This window comes from Pararge aegeria, chromosome 2, assembly GCF_905163445.1.
Source record: "Pararge aegeria chromosome 2, ilParAegt1.1, whole genome shotgun sequence".
In the NCBI taxonomy this organism is placed as follows: Eukaryota; Metazoa; Arthropoda; class Insecta; order Lepidoptera; family Nymphalidae; genus Pararge; species Pararge aegeria.
The window spans coordinates 14,855,748-14,878,350 of NC_053181.1; the positions used below are offsets into that span (position 1 = coordinate 14,855,748).

The 22,603-nt window shown below is 34.0% G+C and overlaps 2 protein-coding genes across 3 annotated transcripts; one reads left to right on the plus strand and one right to left on the minus strand.

Moving 5' to 3' along the window:
* The first annotated feature begins 380 nt into the window (after positions 1 to 380).
* On the plus strand, positions 381 to 4,820 carry LOC120628889 (5'-deoxynucleotidase HDDC2). Its single transcript, XM_039897556.1, has 4 exons — positions 381 to 709; positions 793 to 940; positions 1,378 to 1,532; positions 2,324 to 4,820. The coding sequence occupies exons 1-4, from the start codon at positions 647 to 649 to the stop codon at positions 2,561 to 2,563; spliced, it is 606 nt and encodes a 201-aa protein (XP_039753490.1). The 5' UTR covers positions 381 to 646; the 3' UTR covers positions 2,564 to 4,820.
* Positions 4,821 to 10,757: 5,937 nt separating this feature from the next.
* LOC120628877 (protein N-terminal glutamine amidohydrolase) lies at positions 10,758 to 20,639 on the minus strand. Of its 2 annotated transcripts, none has more exons than XM_039897543.1 (5): positions 20,524 to 20,639; positions 20,282 to 20,435; positions 19,637 to 19,785; positions 16,979 to 17,103; positions 10,758 to 14,208 (listed from the first exon to the last, which is right to left on the minus strand). In XM_039897543.1, the coding sequence occupies exons 1-5, from the start codon at positions 20,637 to 20,639 to the stop codon at positions 14,192 to 14,194; spliced, it is 561 nt and encodes a 186-aa protein (XP_039753477.1). In that variant the 3' UTR covers positions 10,758 to 14,191. The 2 variants fall into 2 exon arrangements, with proteins under 2 accessions (XP_039753477.1, XP_039753468.1); XM_039897534.1 differs by lacking the exon at positions 10,758 to 14,208 and adding an exon at positions 15,565 to 15,777.
* Positions 20,640 to 22,603: the final 1,964 nt, after the last annotated feature.

Below are 22,603 nucleotides of genomic sequence, written 5' to 3' on the forward strand. Positions count from 1 at the left end.
AGTTTCGAGAATAAAGACTAACCTGACGCTATTACCGATATTTGAAATTAAAAAGACATGAATCCAATACGTTCAAGCTCACCGTTTATTGGTGATACTTATAATAACTAGTTGACTGGCTCTACGGTGCCTTTGCCTTTTACCTACGGGAAATAATAAAGGAAAAAGAAAGTGGTTTGCCTGTCCTGAAGAGGACAAATTAAAAAAAGAACAACATGAAAATAAATAATGATAGTTGACATTGCTGACAAGAGACAAAGAAGACATGGCTGTACGGTGATATACCTTTGCCTTTTCCCTATGGGAAAGAATAAAAAATCAGGCTATATGTTCAATGATCATTGCCTGTACTGAAGAGGACCAATTAAAAAACAACAAGAAAAAAAAGAAGACTGTATGAGATATCTAGTGTCAATATTCATTTGTCAAACTGCAAACTGCCAAAAAGAAAAATCAACAATTTTGAAGAACTGAAGAATCTCATTTCAACAACAGAAATTCGAATCCTGTGATAGTTATATTGGAGATTTCTCAGCTTTTGTCCTTTTGTTAACACAAGTTTATGTAAATAAACGTAGATTCGATAACAGGACAAAGGAAGAAAAAATTCGTGTTAGCAGAAAAATAGATTGGTCACAACATTAAAATGGCATTAATTGTCGAAAATAAAAAGATCCTTGAATTTTTGGAGCTTGTAGGTCGTCTGAAGGTAAGCGTGTGTGATTTTATTCATCAAAATTCGAAAAAACTTCCACTCTACCTATTAATTTTATTTTTGTTTTGTAATTGCAGCATGTGAAAAGAACAGGCTGGGTTATTTGTGATATTGAAGACTGCGAGTCGATAGCTGGCCACATGTATCGAATGGGGTTGATGACTTTTCTCCTTACAGAAGAAAACAACCCTACAAAGCTTGATCGCTTTAGATGTCTGCAAATCGGTAAGGATTTTTATATAATTACGTAGCTGTTCCACATTTTCTCCGCGAATAATTGGTTTTCTTGCTTGTGAAAAATAATTCTGAATAGAGAATAAGAATCTGCAAGGAGCAGGGCTTTCTATTCAACTGTGACAGATATTTATTTCAATGATTTGTCCGTGAAGTCACCAATTTCAAGGTCTTCTATATAATCAAATGAAATAACAATGTAACCAAAATGATTTTATTTATGCTTTAATATTGTTAAAGATGGTAGGCAATACAGTAGGAAAAGTATATAGTATGTGATGAATAAAGTGCACCCCCTGTAAATGTTTTGTAATAACTTACCACAGAATATATAAAAAATAACACTTATCATCATTGTAACCTGGTACCCAAACTATGAAATGTTTTTGAGAAAGCGCTCTTTTTAATTACTTATTATAAATTTCTAGCTCTAATACATGACCTGGCTGAATGTATAGTGGGTGACCTCACACCACACTGTGGGGTATCTCCTGAAGAAAAGCATAGAAGGGAAGATGAAGCTATGAAAACTATTGCTGAACTTACTGGAATAGCTGGGGATAGGATGTATGACTTATATAAGGTATGGTAATTTCATTGACCTGCAATTGAAATGAATTAGTCTATATAATGTACAATCGGTGATAGTTTTTGTTTAGGACTTTGGACTGCACTTGCAAAGAGCTGAGTTCGAATTCCAGCAGCACCTGTAATTTTTTCTAAGTTATGTGTGTTTTAAGCAATAAACATATCACTTGCTTAAAACAAACATAACTTAGAGAAAATTACTGTACAGGGGTGACATAGACCTGTATACTGTCTTTGGTACTGAACATCAAGGTTTTGGTTAGCTATATCATTGGAACCACCAACTTTGAATATTTATATTAATTTTCAACCAATGACATCTTTGGTTCTATATAGTAAGAACTATGGTACATGGGTCAAATAATAAATATACTACGACAATACATACATCGCCCACCTAGTCCCAAAGTAAGCGTAGCTTGTATTATGGGTACTAAGATAACTGATGAATAATTGTATGAATAATATACCTACATAAATACTTATTTATATATAGATAAACACCCAGACACTAAAAACATTAATGTTCGTCACACAAATGTTTGTCCAGTTGTGGGAATCAAACCCACAGCCTTGAACTCAGAAAGCAGGGTTGCTGCCCACTGCGCCAATCAGCCTTCAAATTTGTTTGTTATGTTATATTATTTAATGCATTTACCCATTAATTTGTGGGGGTGACCAATGTTATCGGCCTAGGGTGCTGAACCAATGCCAATGCTTACAACATTCTCCATAATTTCAATCAGTATGTATAAAACATGTGTTTCTTTATTTTGTGAATTTCAGGAGTATGAAAATCAAAGTTCACCAGAGGCCAAGTTTGCAAAGGACCTTGACCGCTATGATATGATTCTCCAAGCTTTTGAATATGAAAAACGTGAAGGTGCACCGAAAAAACTAGAAGAATTCTTCCAAGCTACATATGGTAAATTTAACCATCCTTTTATCCAAGGCCTAGCTACGGAGCTTTATAGACAAAGGGAGGAATTTGAAAAGAAAACCCTTGTAAATGGTGGGAGTACATAATTTTTTATACTTCTACACTTATGATAGTACTTAATATGGTTTGCGTTCCAAATGCAATATCAAAGGTTAAAAGTAGATAGAGGCTAATCATTTATTAAATATCTTTCTTATATATTATCTATCATCGGTGCTTAGGAAAAAATAAAACATAATTCATATGCACATGCATATTTTGATTTAAAGACATCTCAAGGTTGTATTCGTAAATTAAATAAATCAATGCAATAATGCCTGTTGTTTTTGCTATTCCATTCAAAATGTTCATAAAAACACTTCTTTAACATTTAACAAATAACTCATTCAACCACAATTATAACATTAAATTTGAATTTTAGTGAACATTTTGGATGTTAAAGTAAACTAAAAGACCGAATATACTTAAAAATGGTTTCCAATGGCTTCTGATTTTAAAGTACAAAATGTTTTACATAGATAATAAATGAAAAGCCTTTTAATTGTTAAGTGTTGTCAGCGTTGAGCTCTGATGGCATTGCAACAATAAATATAAGTTGTATCATATATACTGCCACTAAGTAAAAATAATAGTATTTTATTTAATATTCCTTATAAATTATAATTTTGAAACTTCTTAAGTTATTTAGTCTTAGGCTAAATTTGTAACCTACAAAAAGTACAGCCATTGTAATAGGCCAGTCAACACTACATATTCAAGCTGTGTTAATCATTACAGTAGGGCTAGCACAGGAAGGTGACAAAAATTATGTCCCCCGATTATATCCCCGGACAAGTAATATAAATAGTGCCTACCTGCTAAGCAGAGAATAGGAGAAGTTTACCCCCGTATTTATACACATATATTTTTTGGATATTATTTCCACTTGCTCTGAGAGTTGATATAGTTGTAGGAGAAGATAAATTTTTATCCTTTCCCCGGGAGATAATTGTCTGGCAGAAGCCTGTGCTAGCTAAAGTGAAAAGTGCTTCTTCAATAACAGTTATTTTTGTGTAGAATTTTTCAAATTAATATGACTTGACTTAATTTAGCAAAAGTTATTATTGAAAATTCTTATACTTATCCAATCTTTAACAAAGAATACCTATATATTTTATAGGAAGTCCTTTTTGTAACATTTCAAGAGTAGTCATTTAAAATGGCTATGGTATGGTATACTTACTGTAAGTTTTTTATTATTGTTCTGTTACACACCAATGAACAAATTAGTTTATTTAGCAGATAACATAAAAAACCTAAGACAATTTTCCTTTATGTTTAAGAAACATCCTTCATATTACCTTAGAGTAAACACATTGCTTAATATGTATACTCTCAGGTCTGTGATCCTGTGATTTATTATTATATTTTTGAAATTTTTATTGATTTGTATGTAGCCGGCAAGCATAGACTGTTTGTTTGAGGGAATCTCCTGGCACTAAAAAATTGTAGCAGTTTTTTTTTTGTTGTACAAACGGCTCTTAAACACATCCTTGGTTAATTGTACCAATTTTGTTAAGCACAAAACAATATCGTATCTAGAAATTATCAAATTGTCTAAACAGAAAATATTAAAAAAAATGTGCCCAGTTAAATTAGTTTTTTTTCTCTAGAATGATGTCAGTTATGTTGTTGATTGTTTAATAATAATTTTATATGATAGCAAATAACGTTATTATTTTTAAACTAATGGATTCAAAATCTATGACAATATAAAGTCGCCCATGCACGATTTTGGTATGTCTCCGCTGCAGTTTGTTCTACAAAATCATTAAGGCTCTGAATAAAAGTGTGCAAATGCTGCAACGTGACTTTCAGCTGTCTGGATATACTTATACCCGTATAGCTGCGGAATCCAGTTGGTGTAAAGTAAGCGACCGTACCATGACACAACAAAACCAGTATTTTTTGTTTGGTTTTACCCCAATGTGTGTTAATAATAACGAATTGCCACACCAACGTTCAGTATTTAGTTTTTATTACCAATATATCAAAACCGACTGTATTTATATCATTAAAACAATTGTAAACTTAACCATGTATCAGCGTTTTACCTGCAATGATATTCTGTTTTATATTTAAACCTAAACATTTCTATTGAACAGTGGAAAATGAAAAAAAATCGAGTCCTGTCAACTTCGTTTTGAATAAAGGATGAAGACGGGTGTGATAAAAATGCGTTTGTCATAGTTTGATATATTTGATAGTCTACATTTTGTGCAGCCGGTGTTCCATATGAACGAACAGTCGTAATTACAAATAAGATAGTTCGTATAATTTGTATTAAATAACTTTGTTGACTCACTTTGTTTTTATTCAAAAATTACTTTAATAGAAAAATTCTGCTAGCGAGTGATAGATAATCTGTGGCGATTATGCAGTGTATAGTTACACCGCTAGATGGCATTAACATGGATGCTCAACTACATGGTGCTACCTCACAATAAACATACGTGATTTTTTTATTCTATCTTTCAAAATACTCCAATCGCAATATAGTTTTAATAACTTGTTAGTACATATTATGAAAAGCTTCTCTATTTTTATGAGACCGATAACGCTTTACTGGTGCAAGTTCGTCTGTGTGTAAATAAATCTTAAGGATAGCCTAGCCTAGCCTATAAAAGCATTTGCAACAATAAAAAGACATCACTAAGTATAGACTAGTCAGTTTGGTGTTTCAACGTTTTTTACTGGTGTCTAAGTAATCTTTTGATGTATAAAAATAGTACTATCCTATATAGTAAACAGGTAAACGGTGGTGCCAATAATCAATTCTGTTGTACACAAATCTCTAAACTGGACGGTAGGTCTAGGCGTTGTGCTGTTTTTTTTTTAAATGCTTCCTGTGAAAACGGATTTCCACTTTTGAACCTGCCAGTTTTGGTATACAACATAATTGGCACCGTTGTCCACTCAGTGGCGGAAATCTAAACAATTTTAAGCAACTACGGCTTTTAGTAGCTAAGCTCCAAACCTCTGTCTTTCTGTATGAAAGAGAGACCTAGGCCTAGCAAAGGTTGATGATGATGGATATTTCGACACAAAAGACGGCCATGAAAATTGCCGTGTCCGTTGTTCATAGGGTCCACGATGCTCCATTCTTCAAGATCATCTTGCCGACCCGACAGTACCTGACTTATAGACGTCCTTGAAGCAATTCTACTTCATCCGTTGGTGGCTAGGCCTCCCATCGCAGAGATACTAATGACACAGACGACCAAGGTAGGTCGTTTTCCGGTGTTGGAGCAGTCCTCTTCGCAATCTTTGCCTAACCTAACCTAACCTAACCATTGCTTATTTCCTAATTTAGAGCTAGCGCAGCACTGAGTTTCTTGTCTGTTGGGAGGTATCGACCGTGGCCAATTACCACCCTACCAACAGACGTGCCGTTAAGTAATTTAGCGTTCCGGTACGAGATAGAAGAGACGATAATGAGGTAAAGTAGGCAATTTTGGATGAAAAATATTTTTACGATGGTTTAGAAAAATTAATTCATGGAGCTAATAAATGTACTTATTCAGCTTAAGGGTGATTATACTGAAAAGGAAAAATAAATTTGTTGTTTCATTTCATATAAAACCCTCTCTTTCCACAAAACTTTTGGACCTCCCCTATTGATTCAATATCCTCAGGTAGGTTGGTATAGCGCCTCCATTTAATAGATTTCTAAAAAGCGCCCGATGCCATGCTGTCTTATTTGCACGCCCGTAGTTCTGCAAAAGAAACTCGTTGTGCGAAAGGGATAGCACGATATCGTTCGGTTTCCATAAATCTATTCTATAATGGCGCGGGTTTAACATACATAGGAACCATACTGGGTTAAAGGTAAGGGTTGTGATTTTTTCAGTTAATCCTTATTTTTCATAACCAACAGGAAAAAAACAAAATGCATGCCATAATATTTTATTTTAGCTTGAATCATTAAAATTATAAAATATAACTTGTTACATTAAAAGCACAAGCGTGATTATTTATTATCACTTATAGGCTCAGTCATACATACAAAACATTACAAAGGCTCAGAAGGAAGGTATCGATAGTTTAGAAACTTTTCATAAACAGTAGTAGGTAGATAAGATTATGAGATGATTCACATAATAGTGCTGATTACGGTTGCCATCATCATCCTCGGCCTATCATTGCCTGACCACAGAACTCATCTCTCAGAGACGGAGGAAAACACGACTGATCCTGGGTGGATATTTCTTAGTAGAAAACCAAACCGTCCACCCAAATAATATAATTGGCGCGCTCTGTCCGCCACTACAAAATACGGCTAATACAAATACTCGGCAAATAAGTACGGTACATTAGTAAATATTGGTGTTCGCGATTCAGATGACTTGTTAATTCATTGATTTTCCGTTGTTTTATTATTATAATTACTATAAAAAATTATACAATAATTAAGGTAGGTAAAAATTAATAAATAATACACCTATTCACAGCAAAATAACTATTTGAGCGGATGAACTACAAGTTTGTTTGGCCCGACCCACACGAGATCTCGTGATACGCAGCGAACAGTCTTATTACAGGATTTGCGCGCAATTGACGAGTCTTTTTCGAGTATCAAACTCTGAATCGCCAAAGTAAAATGGACCCTCACTACTGTTAAAAGTCCGAGCTAAAGAATTGTAGGCAAATTTGAACTTCGATGCAGATACAACTGATTTTTCTGGATGGAATAATAACTGATGTCATAATGTTTTACACTTCTAACACGCAACCCTATCCTACGCGTGACTCCCACCCACCGCCCTCGCGTCGTGTAACGTATTCTAACAGGGCGTGGCATCAAATTTTATGCCCGCTACGGAATGAGTGTCAATTAATTGTAGCGAGTCTCGAGCGGGTATAACAAAATAAGTGTGTTCCTGGCATGAATTATAAACTTTTAATAGGGTTCTCTACGACGACACGCGCCTCGAAACGTTTAATACATTACAATAAGCTACTGTAAAGTTTGACCCAAATTAGATATAAGATTCTTCTTGAATTATTCGAATAGTTTACCCGTATGTAGCCCCAGGTATTTATAGCCAGCACGCACCGAGGAAGCCATTGCATTAAATAAATCTTTACGCAGCGTAAGTGTACATGTAACTAGTTTTAATAAGAAAAAGATTTCAATGATTAAACATTTAACCTCAAAAAAGAATTCCTGGGTCGATCTCTAATTGGAATCTGTACCCTGTTACCACTAGTTAAGTAAGTATAAATTTACGTTGTGCTAAGATTTAATGTAAATGTCCCCGGTGCGCTCGCTCTTTATTTAAATAAGTTACAAATAAGTTTAACAGATCTACGTCACTCCAGGTTCACATTGTTACTAGTGTGCGTACTAACGCGCAAGAAACGTGGTAGATATCGTGGAACTTAGCCTAGCCAACCTATATTATATGTTACAAGTAATTTAATACAAACGATGATTTTTTTATCGTCGTACGTACTATTAGTGGGCACAAAAAAAATTGCGAAAAATCCAATATCGAGTGGCAACGCGGTATCAATTGATCAAATTTATTACGGTCGTTTAATGTAGAAGAAACAATATTCGAATTGGGTAAATTAACTCGTGTGGTAAACTTTAATTATGTTGAATATTGCTTAGAATTACAGTAGATCGGAAAGATAAAGGCCCTGTTGATGTTCGACGATAAAAAAAAACCATTGTATAAGAAATATTTTTATGTGCGTTTAGTTATTGTAGGTCCCGAATTCAGACCGCACCGTAAACAGCATTAAAATCTGGATCGAGCCTAAGGCGTAACTAGTTGGGACATAAACACAGCCCCGACTTTTTCATTAACATCCAATTAATTACTGTGTTCATCCATTCTCAATTTTTTTTTTTGTATTTTGGTCCCATAAAGAATCCAGCTACGCCTCGAATCACGAATGATTAAATACATAGCTATATAATTTAGTTTAGTAAACTCCTTAACAATACAGTAGAAGGAAAAAGTTTATGACTAGATTTCAAGATCGCTTAAAGTTTTATATGTAGAGAATTGGCTACAGCGACCGTTACTAAGGCACTTCACAGACGTACACTCTTCGTTACCAACGCTAGACATCATTACAAAAAATTTTTGGTATGGCAGATGAACCTAATAGAAGCGGACTTATTATATTAGTGACACCGGGTGCATAAAGAAACAGGTGTCCTGTCTGGAACCGATGTTCCAGACAGTGTTGTGACTTAGAAACTAGTGTTAATTTGGAACCGGCTTCGGTCATTCACCCGGTTACATTTAATAAACCGGTTAAATAGAGAATCCGACTAATTTCGATTTCGCACAATTAACGAATCTTATAAATGGTGTTTAGACATGTAGTGTCGTTATTTTAGACTTAGCGATGCATTATGTATGTATTACCAATGTAATTAATGTAATTAATATATTACTTAATGCTTCCAATTCTATAGATTTATTTCCCGAAATGAAAGCCGAAGTCTTACCCACTTTTTATGTCCAGTTACGGTAACGAAAAGTGTTCGTCTGCGCAGCGAGTAAGTTACAAACTACAAAGCGCTGGGAAGAGTTATTTTTTTAGAACAAAACCTTATTAAAATATTTGACTAGAAACTAAGTTTGAACACTGATAAAGAACCCTGCAGAAAGTATATAAAGTATCAATTGGTAAGTGTACAACAGACTTAAATAATTTGTATGGTTTTATTTTGGTGCACCTGGAAAATCTTATATCTATAATATTATTTTTAAATGTATAATAAATATTAACTAGCTTACAAAATATGGTAAATGTATAACTATTCATTTATTTACGTTTTCGGTGTCAACATAAGACTAAAATCCATTATTTATATTAATTTAATAAATGTCAACTGGTATTCGTATCATTAATAATCTTAGATTTAATTGAGCTTTAGAGAGCTTGTGTGCGAAGCTTAGTATCCTTAGTACATATGGGTAAGATTTGCAGGCCCATACTTTATCGAGTATCGTCACAGTAAAATTGACTTCTTATTCTTCGTTTTAAAGTCGAATTCTTCGATTCAATAAGTAGTATTGATCTAAATAGTCATAAGTCAATTTTACTAAATATTATAGATACTAAGGGTTGAGACTGAACTCATCGCCGACGCACTGCCATATGTGTAAGTATATGGTGAGTCAATTCGGCAGCCTGACAGGGAAATGAATGTCTTTGGTGTGGACTGCTCGCAATCAGTGCCGTAGCAAGCAGTTGACTCATTATAAGATACAAAATTCTGTTCCATTTCCAAATTCTGTCCATGCACGTCCACAAACGCTCTAAGAGCTCTTAAACAAGCTAGATGTGTAACATTTTAAAATATGTTTTAATACATTATATGGGTATGTTATACATAATATTTAAAAACTCTACACATAACGGTCCCATAAATAAAATGACACGTTAGTGTTCATTATAATTAAAAATCCACAAAGGTGCCATTTTCGTTTTAGAAATCATAGCCTTTACCTATTTGATGTAGAGAAACGAATATATAATACAGAGATATAATGCTAATTATTGCTCAAAATAAATATAATAAATTTAGTAATATTCTCAGCAATCAATAAAACATAAAATCAAAACCGCATAAACAGCACAAACCGCACGAAAGAAGCCGTATATTCAAATTCAAAATTCATTTATTTCAAGTAGGCCTAATATAAGCACTTTTGAAACGTCAAGTCTGTCTGTTTGTAGTGATTCTACCACCGGTTCGGAAGGCAGATTCTACCGAGAAGAAGCCGGCAAGAAACTCAGCAGTTGCTCTTTTCCAACATCAACAATTTACATTTTGTATTTTAACATTCATTTTTCTATCTTGTGAGAGCTGAAAGCGGAGCCGGATGCTTCCAAGCAACCTTGTCATTAAAAAATTCATCAATTGTATAGTAACCTCGCTCTAATAAATGTGTTTTAACAAATTCTTTAAACTTGTGCATTGGCAGGTCCAAAATCACCTTAGGAATCATATTATAAAAGCGTATACTCAATCCCACAAATGATCCCTGTACCTTACGCAGACGATATGCAGATGACACTAATTTATGACCATTTCTTGTAAGTCGACTGTTTATGTCCACTTTTTGTGTATAAAGACTAATATGTTGTCTTACAAATACTATATTGTTATAAATATATTGTGAAGCTACAGTAAGTATGCCTATTTCTTTAAACTTCTCACGGAGGGATTCGCGTGATTTAAGTTTATATATTGACCGTACAGCTCTTTTCTGCAATATAAATATAGTTTCGATATCAGCTGCTTTACCCCATAACAAGATATATGCGCTGCAGCCGTTTAGTTAAAAGAAAAAATAAATTCCTTGGTATCACGGAATTTAAATGTCGTTGCGTATATGATAGAAATCGCTATTGTCATTAACTCAGGGGCGAACGAGCGTTCTAGAAGCTACCACTCGAAAGCATTCGCAGTTTTTCGGAACATTTGTTTCCCGCGGAAAATTGTTGCAGTACACTTCAAGCAATACGAGCTTCAATTTAGTCAGTTTACAAACAAATTAAGACCAATAAGCATAAACGCATTTTATCTATGTGACCATTATATGTGACGAGACTAATGACTAATGACTTAGTAACTTTCGTAAACCAATATATAATTTACTATTTGGTTAAAAACAAAATGCAACATTCATAGTATCCATTAGATACATTAATAATTCTAAGGGTGCTTAGGGAAGGTAAAAGAGTGTATAAAAGTTGATAAAAAACTTTAAATAGATTTAACAACATACAAAAGCTACCTCGCGATCATAATACACTACAATAAAATCACTTAAATATAATAAATATAGGTACTTATATCACTTAAGGTACACAAAACATAACAGTACCATTTTAAAATACGATATTACATTCGGCACAAACATGTAGATATATAGGACGACTGCGATAACGAAAAAGGCGACTTATGAACATACTGCTAAAGCTGGGTTTCCAACTTCTGCAAAAAGAGCTCTAGCTGTTCTGATTCCGTTTTCGAGAAACGGAGAGATAGCAAGAAACGAGCATGATAGGAAGATGAGCTCTTTTTGCAGAAGTCTAAAACTCAGTTTTAGTAAGTTGTCAAAAAATCGTCTGTTTCAATATTACGGCTATATAATGTCTACGTATTTTTATCAATAATAATACAATAAGATACAAAGCGGAAGTACTTTGCTGTCGCGTTTTTAATAGGCATTTCAATTAATCATTGGTATGCCCTTCTGGATTCCGTTATACCGGCCTCCTATAACGTCTACGTAACGCATTTCAATCAAGAGTGAACTTGCTAGGCCTTCATCATCTTACAATTAGGTGTGATTGCAACTAATAGTAAGATTATATTAAATAGAAGAGTGATGATTTCTATTACGAATTCATGAATTTACATTTTATATCGCCGTTGTTGTTGAACTGTCGGGAGTAAAACAGACTTTAAAGCCTCGTTTTAAATTGATCCGTAAACATTCCTGCATACTATTATTTAACAAGGCTCTCGCAGAGCCTGTTGTCCGTAGGGGTATTTATTATCCCTTAAATGTAAAAAGCACTACAAAACGGCAGAGCACTTGAATTTTACTTTACTCATGATAAATGTAAATAACTGTACATTGCTCTGGACCTTATTAGAAGGCTCAAAGTCACTCAGTGAGCGATAGAGAGGGCTATCTATATATTAGGAGTAAAAATCAGAAATGAGGAGATCCATAGAAGAACTAGAGTTACCAACGAGTTGCAAAGCTGAAGTGGTAATGGGCGGAGCACATAGCTCGGATCACCGATGTACGTTGGAGCCCTAAGGTGCTGGAATGGCGACCAAGCACAGGCAAACGCAGCGTTGGTCGGCCCCCAATGAGGTGGACAGACGACACCAAACGAGTCGCAGGAAGACGATGGAAACAAGCGGGCCAGGACCGCGAATTCTGAAACTCCCAACAAAAGGCCTATGTCCAGCAGTGGACGTCAATCGGTTGAATAGATGACATTTGAATAAACAGGCAAAACCGCGGATAAAAATAGTACAAATAAGTTCGTGCTTAGTGATTTATGACACGCGAACTGATATGAATCTAATGTTTTTCAGTAAGTACTCGAGTAAAATAAGGTTGCACGAATCACCACCGACAAAACGCGAATATATTAAAACTCTTTTTCGCTGGAAAGAAACCTAATTTGGCTTTTTGCATACTAGGTAAGTTGGAACAAATTGTATTTAAAGCCGTTTATAATCCACTTTAAAAAAATATTTTCTTCAAGAAACAACATTTAAATATAGTTTTATTTCTTGAAAACACGTTACTTCACGTTAGCAAGTCCACGTAGGTATATATTAAGAGTAGAACAGTATTCGATCGCATCAAAGTTAACGTAGGAACGCGCGGACTCGAAAGAGCGCCATCTAGTGACAATACTTCTTCCCTGTATTCTAACTAGATGGCGCTCTATCAATTCCATACAAAATTGTAGTTAACTTTCACGCGATCAAATAAATAGACATAGATGCAAAGAGTCTCACACAGACACTGCGAACAGAAAAAAAATTCGGGATTAAATTTTCTGTTCTGCGTCTGGCATAATTTTCTGTGTTCTGGCATGTTAAACAATATAATCTATTGCAGGATAAGAATTGAGCATATTATTGAGTCTAGGAACACCCTAGGACGATTGCCTAGTAACTATCAAAGATTCCGAATTGTTGATACAAAGCAGAGTTGGGCTAGGATAGAACATACCTTTGCGGTTGTGTGCGAAAGCGTTCCCATGACCCAGTCACCAGGCGATGAGTTAGAACACCGTGGGGTTTTAGTCGGTAAGAGTCCGGCATAACCACTGCATCTCCCCGTAGTGTTGTGGTATCCATGAGGATTTCCCCACGAAAAAATAAAAAAAAAAAGGATAGAACATACCTTGAATAGCTATTTATGTGCCTGGCTGCATAGGGTATTTCGGCACAAGATATAAACTTTTCGTTAATAAAAGCAAAATGTACCTTGAACTAAAATCAACTGCGATTTGACCTACTTCTGGATGATAACTTTCCTTATTTGTAAACTAAGGTCACGTTAAATTTTTATACATCCTTAGAGGCGATTTGGATTGCGTTTGTTTGTAACCCATTATTATTTCCTCGCGGACCGACACGCAAACATTTTAAAAGCTTGTAGGTACAATTAAGCTTTGTAGTCAACGATTGCGTGTCTGATATTATTTTGTAGAGCCGCTTATCAATAATTAACTAAATTAAAAGGATAAACTTTTATAAAACACGTAAAATATTATACCGGGTTTATGGCGATCCCTTTTTCAAGCTTAGTTAAATTTAAAACTGTTATATTAAAAAAAAACGTTAACAAAGTCGTCGTTTAAAGTGTATTCTTGCAACATGATGGACCTTTCAAAGTAGATTGAAACTGCAGTATTTTCTACTACATGGCGCTTGCAATCTCTTAGTTAATTGTGGGATTCATAGACCAATGTTGGCATATCTTAATCAAAACAAACGAAGTACCGTGCCTTACGCCCGAGTTTAATAATCAATCTAATCCAAATCTCAAATTATAGAGTCAACAAGGAACGAATATTTTAATTAGATTATTGACACCGAATATTAATTGGATAAAGCACTTACGCCAGCCATTACGACGATACGAGTGAGATGACGCGGTTTAAAGTCCCGACAGTTCTGAAATTTTACATTTATTTCATTTATTATTACTCCCTATTTAATTCAATTACTTAAACCTTCTTAAATCCAATAATCGAACCAAAGTATAAATAATATAATATGGATATGAAGAGAATAATAACATAGGTCTAAATGTTTGTGGCGATTGCGAACGTAATACAATGTTATATTAAGAAAATTATTAAACATCCAAACTACATAATAAAAATACAGAATACACTAACTAGATCCTTATTTTTAAATAGTTTAAACTTTAAAATCACACTAACATATAATGCCCATTAAAGCTTCATTCCATTCAAAAAACCCATGGTCATTCTTACATACAGCATGTTCCAAAAAAATTCATAAATTTAAGTTTTCGAGATCTTATTACAATAACGGGTATAATAATAATTACAGCAATAACAGGAAAATTACGATTAACATTGTAAACTCTTTAAAGATCACAAAGTTAACAACTATTCATTTATCATGGGGAATATTGAAAAATATTTTGAAGTCTCATTGTTAGTACCATTTATTATAAAAGCTATGGAAACTACAATTAACCATCATTGTAAGGACTTAAAAGAAAACTTGCTGATATAAGTTGATATTATTGAAGGAAAATAGAAAATACGAACATTGTACATGCTTCTTATTATAATTGTTAGCAGTCACTCTTAGTCATTGCAAAATGGAAGAATGCTTATCTTGTACTCCAATAATCACTTTCGGGCTTCACTATATCTAACCGAATAATTTTGGCTTAGGCTTAACTTTGAACTGTGTAAAAAAAGTTGATTGAGAAGAAAACAGCTAAATTTAAGTTGTATGTACGGTAAATATCGCCCATTATTATCGTAAATATTCGTAGTGAAAAAATATCTGTTGCATTAAAACTAAGCGAATTGTTTTTTTTTTAATTAATTAGTCATTATTGGTTTTAGTAAAGCATAGTGCTTTATAAAAAAAATTATGTATATTTCGATAATTTAATTCATTTAGAATTTATTTGAATCTCATAATTTTAACATATTATGTTTGCCAGATAGTATTAAAATTCACAAAAATATTTTGATTACAATTATTGTTAAAAGTATTTGTATGAGAAAAAAATCCTAATTAGATTGAGAAATTGGCTAGTAAATTCAATTTTTGTGCAAAACCAATGTGCAAAAGGATCACTCCGGTGCTAAAATTACGCTAATCATTTATTAAAAATAATTTTGTTTTTAAGACATTCTTTATAGATGGATCATGGAGGTCAAAATGTTTTTTAATGAAATGAAACAGGACAAGAAAAAAAAACTTACTCTATTGAGTTTGTTGAAAACGACATAAATAGGAAACAAATATGTAACAAAGATTATTATAACATAATCAACTTAATCAATAAAACTGTAACATAATAAAGTTATGTTGTTAGAACTCAAAATCCAATATTTAGACTAACTAACTGTTATTATTTGTACTACTTGTCTATTTTATAGAATCGTTGTACATAATCGGTAAGATTAAAGACCTGGCCTGGACCAGTCTCAGAGTCCATGTTGATGTATTCATCTAAATTGTGTGTTGCGGCTGAAATAAATATACAATTTTATGGTTTGTTTTTTAAATACTAAACATTATGGCTATCTGTAAATAACTGGCTAAGTTTAAACTGGGCTTATTCTGCCTAATTAATAGACGAGAGCGCGTTTGGAAACCTCATAACTTTAGTTTATAAATATAGTTATCACCATCATCTAACTCTTAACAACATAAATAATTGTTTAAAAGCAGACAGAGGTAGTTTTTATATGAAGTTCATAAAATATATCTGTGGAAATTGAAGACTATATAAAAATACAGGAGAGCACTTTAAATTTACTACTCTAGATTTCCACTAGGGACTTTAAATAAACTGTAAATATTTTACTACCATTTTTGTTTTAGTTTCCTTTATTCTTTGATGTAGAACTTTGGTAGGTTGTCATTTGGAAACCTAACTCTTTAGACGATTTTTTATTACAAAAAATAATTATTTCTATTGGACATAATTTAAGTATAGTTTTTATTTGTGGCCATTATTTTGTAAAATTAATAATATACAATGTATAAATGAAAACCGAAATAATACTCCACAGATTTAGAGGTTCATAAGTACTGTCTCTGAGACTTTTCTGTGAAATCAATAACATAATAGTTTTTAAGTAAACCACTGCCATAGTTTTTATAGTAAGAAATCAGATACAGTTCTAACATGAAAAATTTTAATCATGTGACTTCTGTCACTTTATTAATTACATGTAGCATAGCGTAGCGTACCATAGCGTAGTACTGTGCTCGTGTGAGTCTTTTATCTTCAATAGGGTTGTCTTTGGTACTCACTTAGAATTTTTTGAATTCAAAACAGTATATAAAAATACATATGCTACTTTTTATTTTTACAGGGTGATTCCTTATGAAATCTACCTATCCTTCTTTTCTGTTACACATTTTATAAAGTGGTGTTGAAGTATATAAGCCAAAATATTCAAACTCCTTTCAAATTTTGCCATGTATCCTGTGATATATTAAGAGAGAGGAGTTTTTATTATTCTTTTATCAAAAGGCGAAGTGCATCCAGCAAAGCGCATGTGGTGGCGCCTGGCCTGGCATGTGGTGCCTGGCGCACTACAAGGCAGATGAAGAATTATTTGAATAAGATATTTTAACTGACATTTACATTTAAAAAGATGCTAAATTGTTGTTAATAGGACATGGTTTTCGGTATTATTCCATAATTCATTTAACTTACTTGAAGTACAGACGGCAGGATACGGAGGGGGAGGTTTGATCCATGAGCCATCGGGCCTTTTCATGTGGCGCCTATCAGAAGCGAAATGTTGCAGGAATTGTTTTGCAGGAACTACACGGAAGAATCTAAAAAATTTAATGAGATCATTATGAAAAAAAACATAGATACTTTTTAATTTATATTCTACATCAAAAATTGATTTTGCATAAAATAAGTATTTTTTACTAGGAGCAATGCCTCACTAGATGTTATGTAAAATATATGGAGAACAGGCAGCTTTGATGCAGCAACAACATAAAGCAACATATTATGAGGTATCACACCAAGTTATATAGTAATTAAGTTCTATTTTTGAGACACAAAAAATAATGACTAAGACCAGATGAAAATAAAAAATTTCTAAATAGTTTTCAATACCAATAAAATTTAAAAATGTGAACAAAGGGTAACTAACTATCAAAAAGACTAAGATGCATAATTGTGCTATCTCTTAGTGTAGTATATTATGTAATAATAATTTTATATTAATCTGGTAATTAGCAAAATCACTTGGCTAGGATTGGCTTGAGTACCCCTGAATATCCCTTTGGTATAATATTTTTTTTTTTTTTTTTTTTAAGTATATAGACAAGTGCTTGACTGCAATCACACCTGATGGTAAATGATGATGCAGCCTAAGATGAAGCGCGCTTGCCTAGAAGATGCCTATTCACTCTTGATTTGAAGGTACCCAGATTATAGGTATTAGGGAAGACGGAAGATGGGAGGGCATTCCAGGCCTTTGCGGTGCGGATCAGAAAGGAAGAAGCAAAACGCTTCGTACGTGTTGATGGTATTTCAACCACGTAACGGTGCAGATTCTTTCGGTGCCTCGCAGTTCGATGGTAGGAAGGAGATGGTTTGACCAAATCGAATAGCTCCTGAGCACACTCTCCGAAATGTATCTTGTAGAAAACGGCCAGACAAGCAACCTTGCGCCGGTGTTCAAGGCTTTGAAGTCTACTGACTACAAGGTCGTTGCCAATGAGTCTCCTAGCACGACGATCCACCGAATCCAAAGCATCGAGCTGGTACTTGGCAGAGCCATCCCATAAATGGCTGCAGTACTCCATGCACGACCGAACCTGAGCTTGGTACAGGGTAAGAAGCTGTTCTGGCGTGAAGTAGCGCTTAACTTTGTTGAGGATGCCAAGTTTTTTGCCAGCAGTTTTAGCTTTGGACTCGATGCATTGTCCAAAGCTTAGATTGGACGAAATGCTGATACCTAGGAGCTCAATACTATTCGTGATTGGCACAGATACATTTCGGAAAGTCGGAGTTAGGGGGAACGGACTCCGTTTGGCGGAAAACAAACACGCTTGGGTTTTGGAAGCATTAAACTGTACCAGATTAGTGTCTCCCCAATCGGACACCTCGCTTAAGGCCAGATTAACGCGTTCCACCAAGGCCTCTCTGAGCACAAGAGTTTCGTCTCTACTAGCTCGTGGACTGGACATGTATCTAACCGTCACAGTGCTGTCATCTGCATACCCAAAGATGCCGGGTTTTAACAGATCATTTATATGCAGCAGGAAGAGCGTAGCGGAAAGAACCGATCCCTGAGGGACACCAGCGTTGATGGCCATTAGGTCAGACGAGGACCCATCGACGACAACCCGAAAAAATCGTCCACTCAAGAAATCAGCGATCCAGTTGCAAAAACTAATGGGTAACCCGTAGGCTGGAAGCTTGTGCAGAAGACTTTCATGCCAGACTCGGTCAAAAGCTTTCGATACATCGAGTGAAACGGCGAGCGCTTCACCGTGCTTATCCATGGCTTCACCCCAGATGTGCGTGGCATACACTAAAAGATCCCCTGTTGACCGATTTCGTCGAAAACCGTACTGACGGTCTGACAGGAGTTCGTTGTTTTCTAGGTATGCCAGAAGTCTGTTATTAAGTACACGCTCCAGACTTTTACATAATAAAGAGGTGATAGCAATTGGTCTGTAGTTAGATGGGTCGGCACGGCTACCCTTTTTTGGAACAGGTTGCACGTTGGCAATCTTCCAAGCTTTCGGGACCTGAGTGGTTTTAAGGGAGAGGCGGTGTAACGTGTTAGAATAGGAGACAATTCGGGAGCACAGGTTTTAAGAACCACTGCTGGAATTCCGTCTGGACCACTGGCTTTATTCACATCCAGATTGCGGAGCACTTTTAAAACCTCACACTGTCGAATGCGTATCTCTGGCATGACAGAGTCACAAAAAGGTATGGTTGGTGGTGAGGCACTTCCTGAATCTAGCTGTGAATTAGCTGCAAACAGAGATCCTAAAAGGTTAGCTTTATCTGTTGCAGTAAAAGCCAGAGACCCGTCAGGTTTCAAAAGGGGTGGCAGCGAAGGACGGCAAAAATTCGTTTCGATGGACTTCGAAAGGGACCAAAAAGCTTTACTACCACGTGGATAAGAAGCTAATTTTGCCCCGATACGTATGGTGCGACTAAAACGAAATAATAATATAATTTAATATATACTACGAAATAACGAAATAATAATAACGAAATAATAATAATTATATAATAATATAATTTTTTATTTTCTTAGAATAAAGAAAATAAAAAATTTACTTTAAATTATTCACAAACTAAAAAATTTAAATAACTTCAATGATACCTTACCTGTGGAAGTCTGATTTTAGAACTTGATCAGTACGAAAGGTTTCTGTCACATATTTGTGAAAGAAAGTAGGAAATGGAAGTTCAGAATCCAAGTCATAAACTAGACAAGTCTTGCAATCCACTGAGTACAGAAATATAACATGATAGTCCTGCAATGAAACACTTGTATGCAACTATGTTCATTTAAAATAATATATATATTACTTTCAAACTGACCAAACAATAATTAACTACAGGTTCATTGTCTTAGAAAGTAAAAAAACATTGGTTATAATGATTGAAAATCCTGTGAAATTTAAAATGTATCATAGTATGTTTAATTTAACACTGTGCCTTAGATAAAATTAAAATGGACATAGGTCATTAAAAATTAGAACAAGTACAATGATTATTTCAAAACTTAAATGTAGTAAATAAAAATCTCAATGTAACTCAATTAATAGTTTCACTTGATCGTTTTCAATTTCAAATGTTATATTTTCATTAAATTTTTGTATGCTTGTTGCATTCAGAATACACTGTTAATAACAACTTACTTCTATGAGATATATTAAAACAGGTATCAGTGAAGCTAGTGAGATTAATTAAATGAAAAATTCCGTACTGTACGCGAAACTGTTAACATAGCATATTTTGAGTACACACCCATATGACTAGACGGTCCTCCTCACGCCCTGCCCTTTGTTTCCACAAGGGCACGGTGCGGCAAGGGTTAGAAATAAACACAACATAACACCTATCCAGCTCTCCCGGAATCCGTATTGATACGTCCTGACATAGTTTCCAAACATTCTCTTCACTGCAGTGCAGCAAAAATAGAAACAAAGCAAAACATTTAGTAACAATTTTTTTTAACAGAATACAATATAAATACAAATTATACTTGCCAGTAACAAGACACATATGAACACTCTGCTTGTTTTGGGAATAAAGGTTTTAACGTTTTATCGCTCTTTTTATTATTTTCATTTTTATCCAGATGCACTTGTGCATTGACCGACATTTCGACAACTTGACAGCAACTAGTCAAGTCAGAGAGTATAATCTCGAATGTAAAGCTGATCCATAGAGTACCTACAATTAACTAGGAGTACTAAAGCTACGTACTCATCTAATAAAAACATTGATACAAGGTAATAGTAATTATTACTGTTTAATGTTAATATTGTCCAATTATTTATCATTACTAAATTACAGATTGGTATTTATTTATCATAATATTAATTATTCAGTTGGTAATTTCATGATTCTGTTGTACAAAATGTCTAAATTTAAATTTACCGGTCTCAAATGATGCTACCCTTTTAGCACTGCTTCCCATTAAAAAAGCCGTTAATGCTCGACGTCATCCAGTTAATTTTAAGATGTTGTACAATAATTGCCAATAATAGGCAGTACTTTTAACTTCAGTTGACTAAATTAAGACCACGAATATAACCGGAAAGTTCACTGTTTCTCAGATCTACCTTTAAAGACAAGCTGAAAAAATAAGCTTAGTTTTATTTTGGTATGTTAAATTTAGGTACAACACTAGCATTTTATTGTCTACCAAAGAGGCCACAAACACTAAATTTACTAATACCAAGTGTTTGTATCCTTATTAAAGTAAACAGTAAATACTAAAAAGGAGAGTTCTGGGACCGAAATCGGGGGTTACTCATCTGTGACAACACTTATGCTTCAGAGCTTATCCCTTTACGTTTACCAAATACCAATAACTTATCTATGGTTAATATGGTGGTCTGGTGGTGGTCTGTGATGGCAAGTTGATCGAACACTTTGTGAAAAGTTTCACTTATCTTTAAGTTGCTTCAAATTCCATTCATATTGGTGAGAGGTAGGGCGGTGCGTTGTCCTGGGTTTCGACCGGACTAGCGTATCGTCCGGACTTTAAAATTAGAATTTTAAACAACAGTTCGTTCTGTAACTAGTAAACAAAAAAACCAAGCCACGATGACCCGTAAGTACTAAAGTGTTGATTCAAAACAATGTCTTTTTTTCACGATTTGTTACAATTTTATAGTATTTGTATCGTAGTTGTGAGATAAACTCTTTCCATTACTACACCAAGTTGTTCCCAAGAATATAATTGAATTTCAAAGAAACTTCTAGTTATCATTAGATGATGTCAACATACTAGGATGGATTGAAAATGACAACTCATTATATAAATTGATCACTTCCTTTAATGATAACCATAAAAATTGTGCAGGCAAGTTAATTAAACAATTTCAGACTGCTGTTTATCAATAATAACAAGTTGTTAATATTAATTTGCCACCAATTTTGACAATATAGATATTCTATTCCAGGTGGAAATCAGAGAGATTTAGCTCGTGCTAAAAACCAAAAGAAACAACAAGAAATGCAGAAAAAAAAAAATGCTAACGAAAAGACTGGAATGTCTCTTTCTGAAAGAAAACACAGGTAACACATCTTTCTGTGGAAAAATTAGCTATAGTCCATTTTTGCCTTGATAAGATATAAAATTAATTAAAATGCATTTAAAGATTCCTTACCTTATTGAAACAGTGGAACATGTCAATCAAAACAAATTTGGTACTACAATCAAGTTCATATAAAATCTATTGGATCTTGTACATCAATTCAGGGAAGAGTAAAGTTAAAAGGAATAGTGTGTATACATATATTTAAACTGAAAAAGTGACATCACCATTAGAGATTTGTGCACATTTTGTTTTTTTTTTTTGGAAAATTTCACTTATCTCATTTTTATAATCAGCCAAATAAGTATAATTTCACTAGAACAATAAATGAAAAAACTAATTAGGGTCTACATACTTATTAAATTATAGCAAAAAAAATATTGGGGTCCTACAGTTTCACCCTTTAATCTTCATCTGTAATGGGCTTTATCTAAGATTTGAGCATTTTTAAACACATAATTTTAGGGATTTTAAATATTATTAATAGGTCCTAAAATAAAAATAAAAAGTATTAATAATC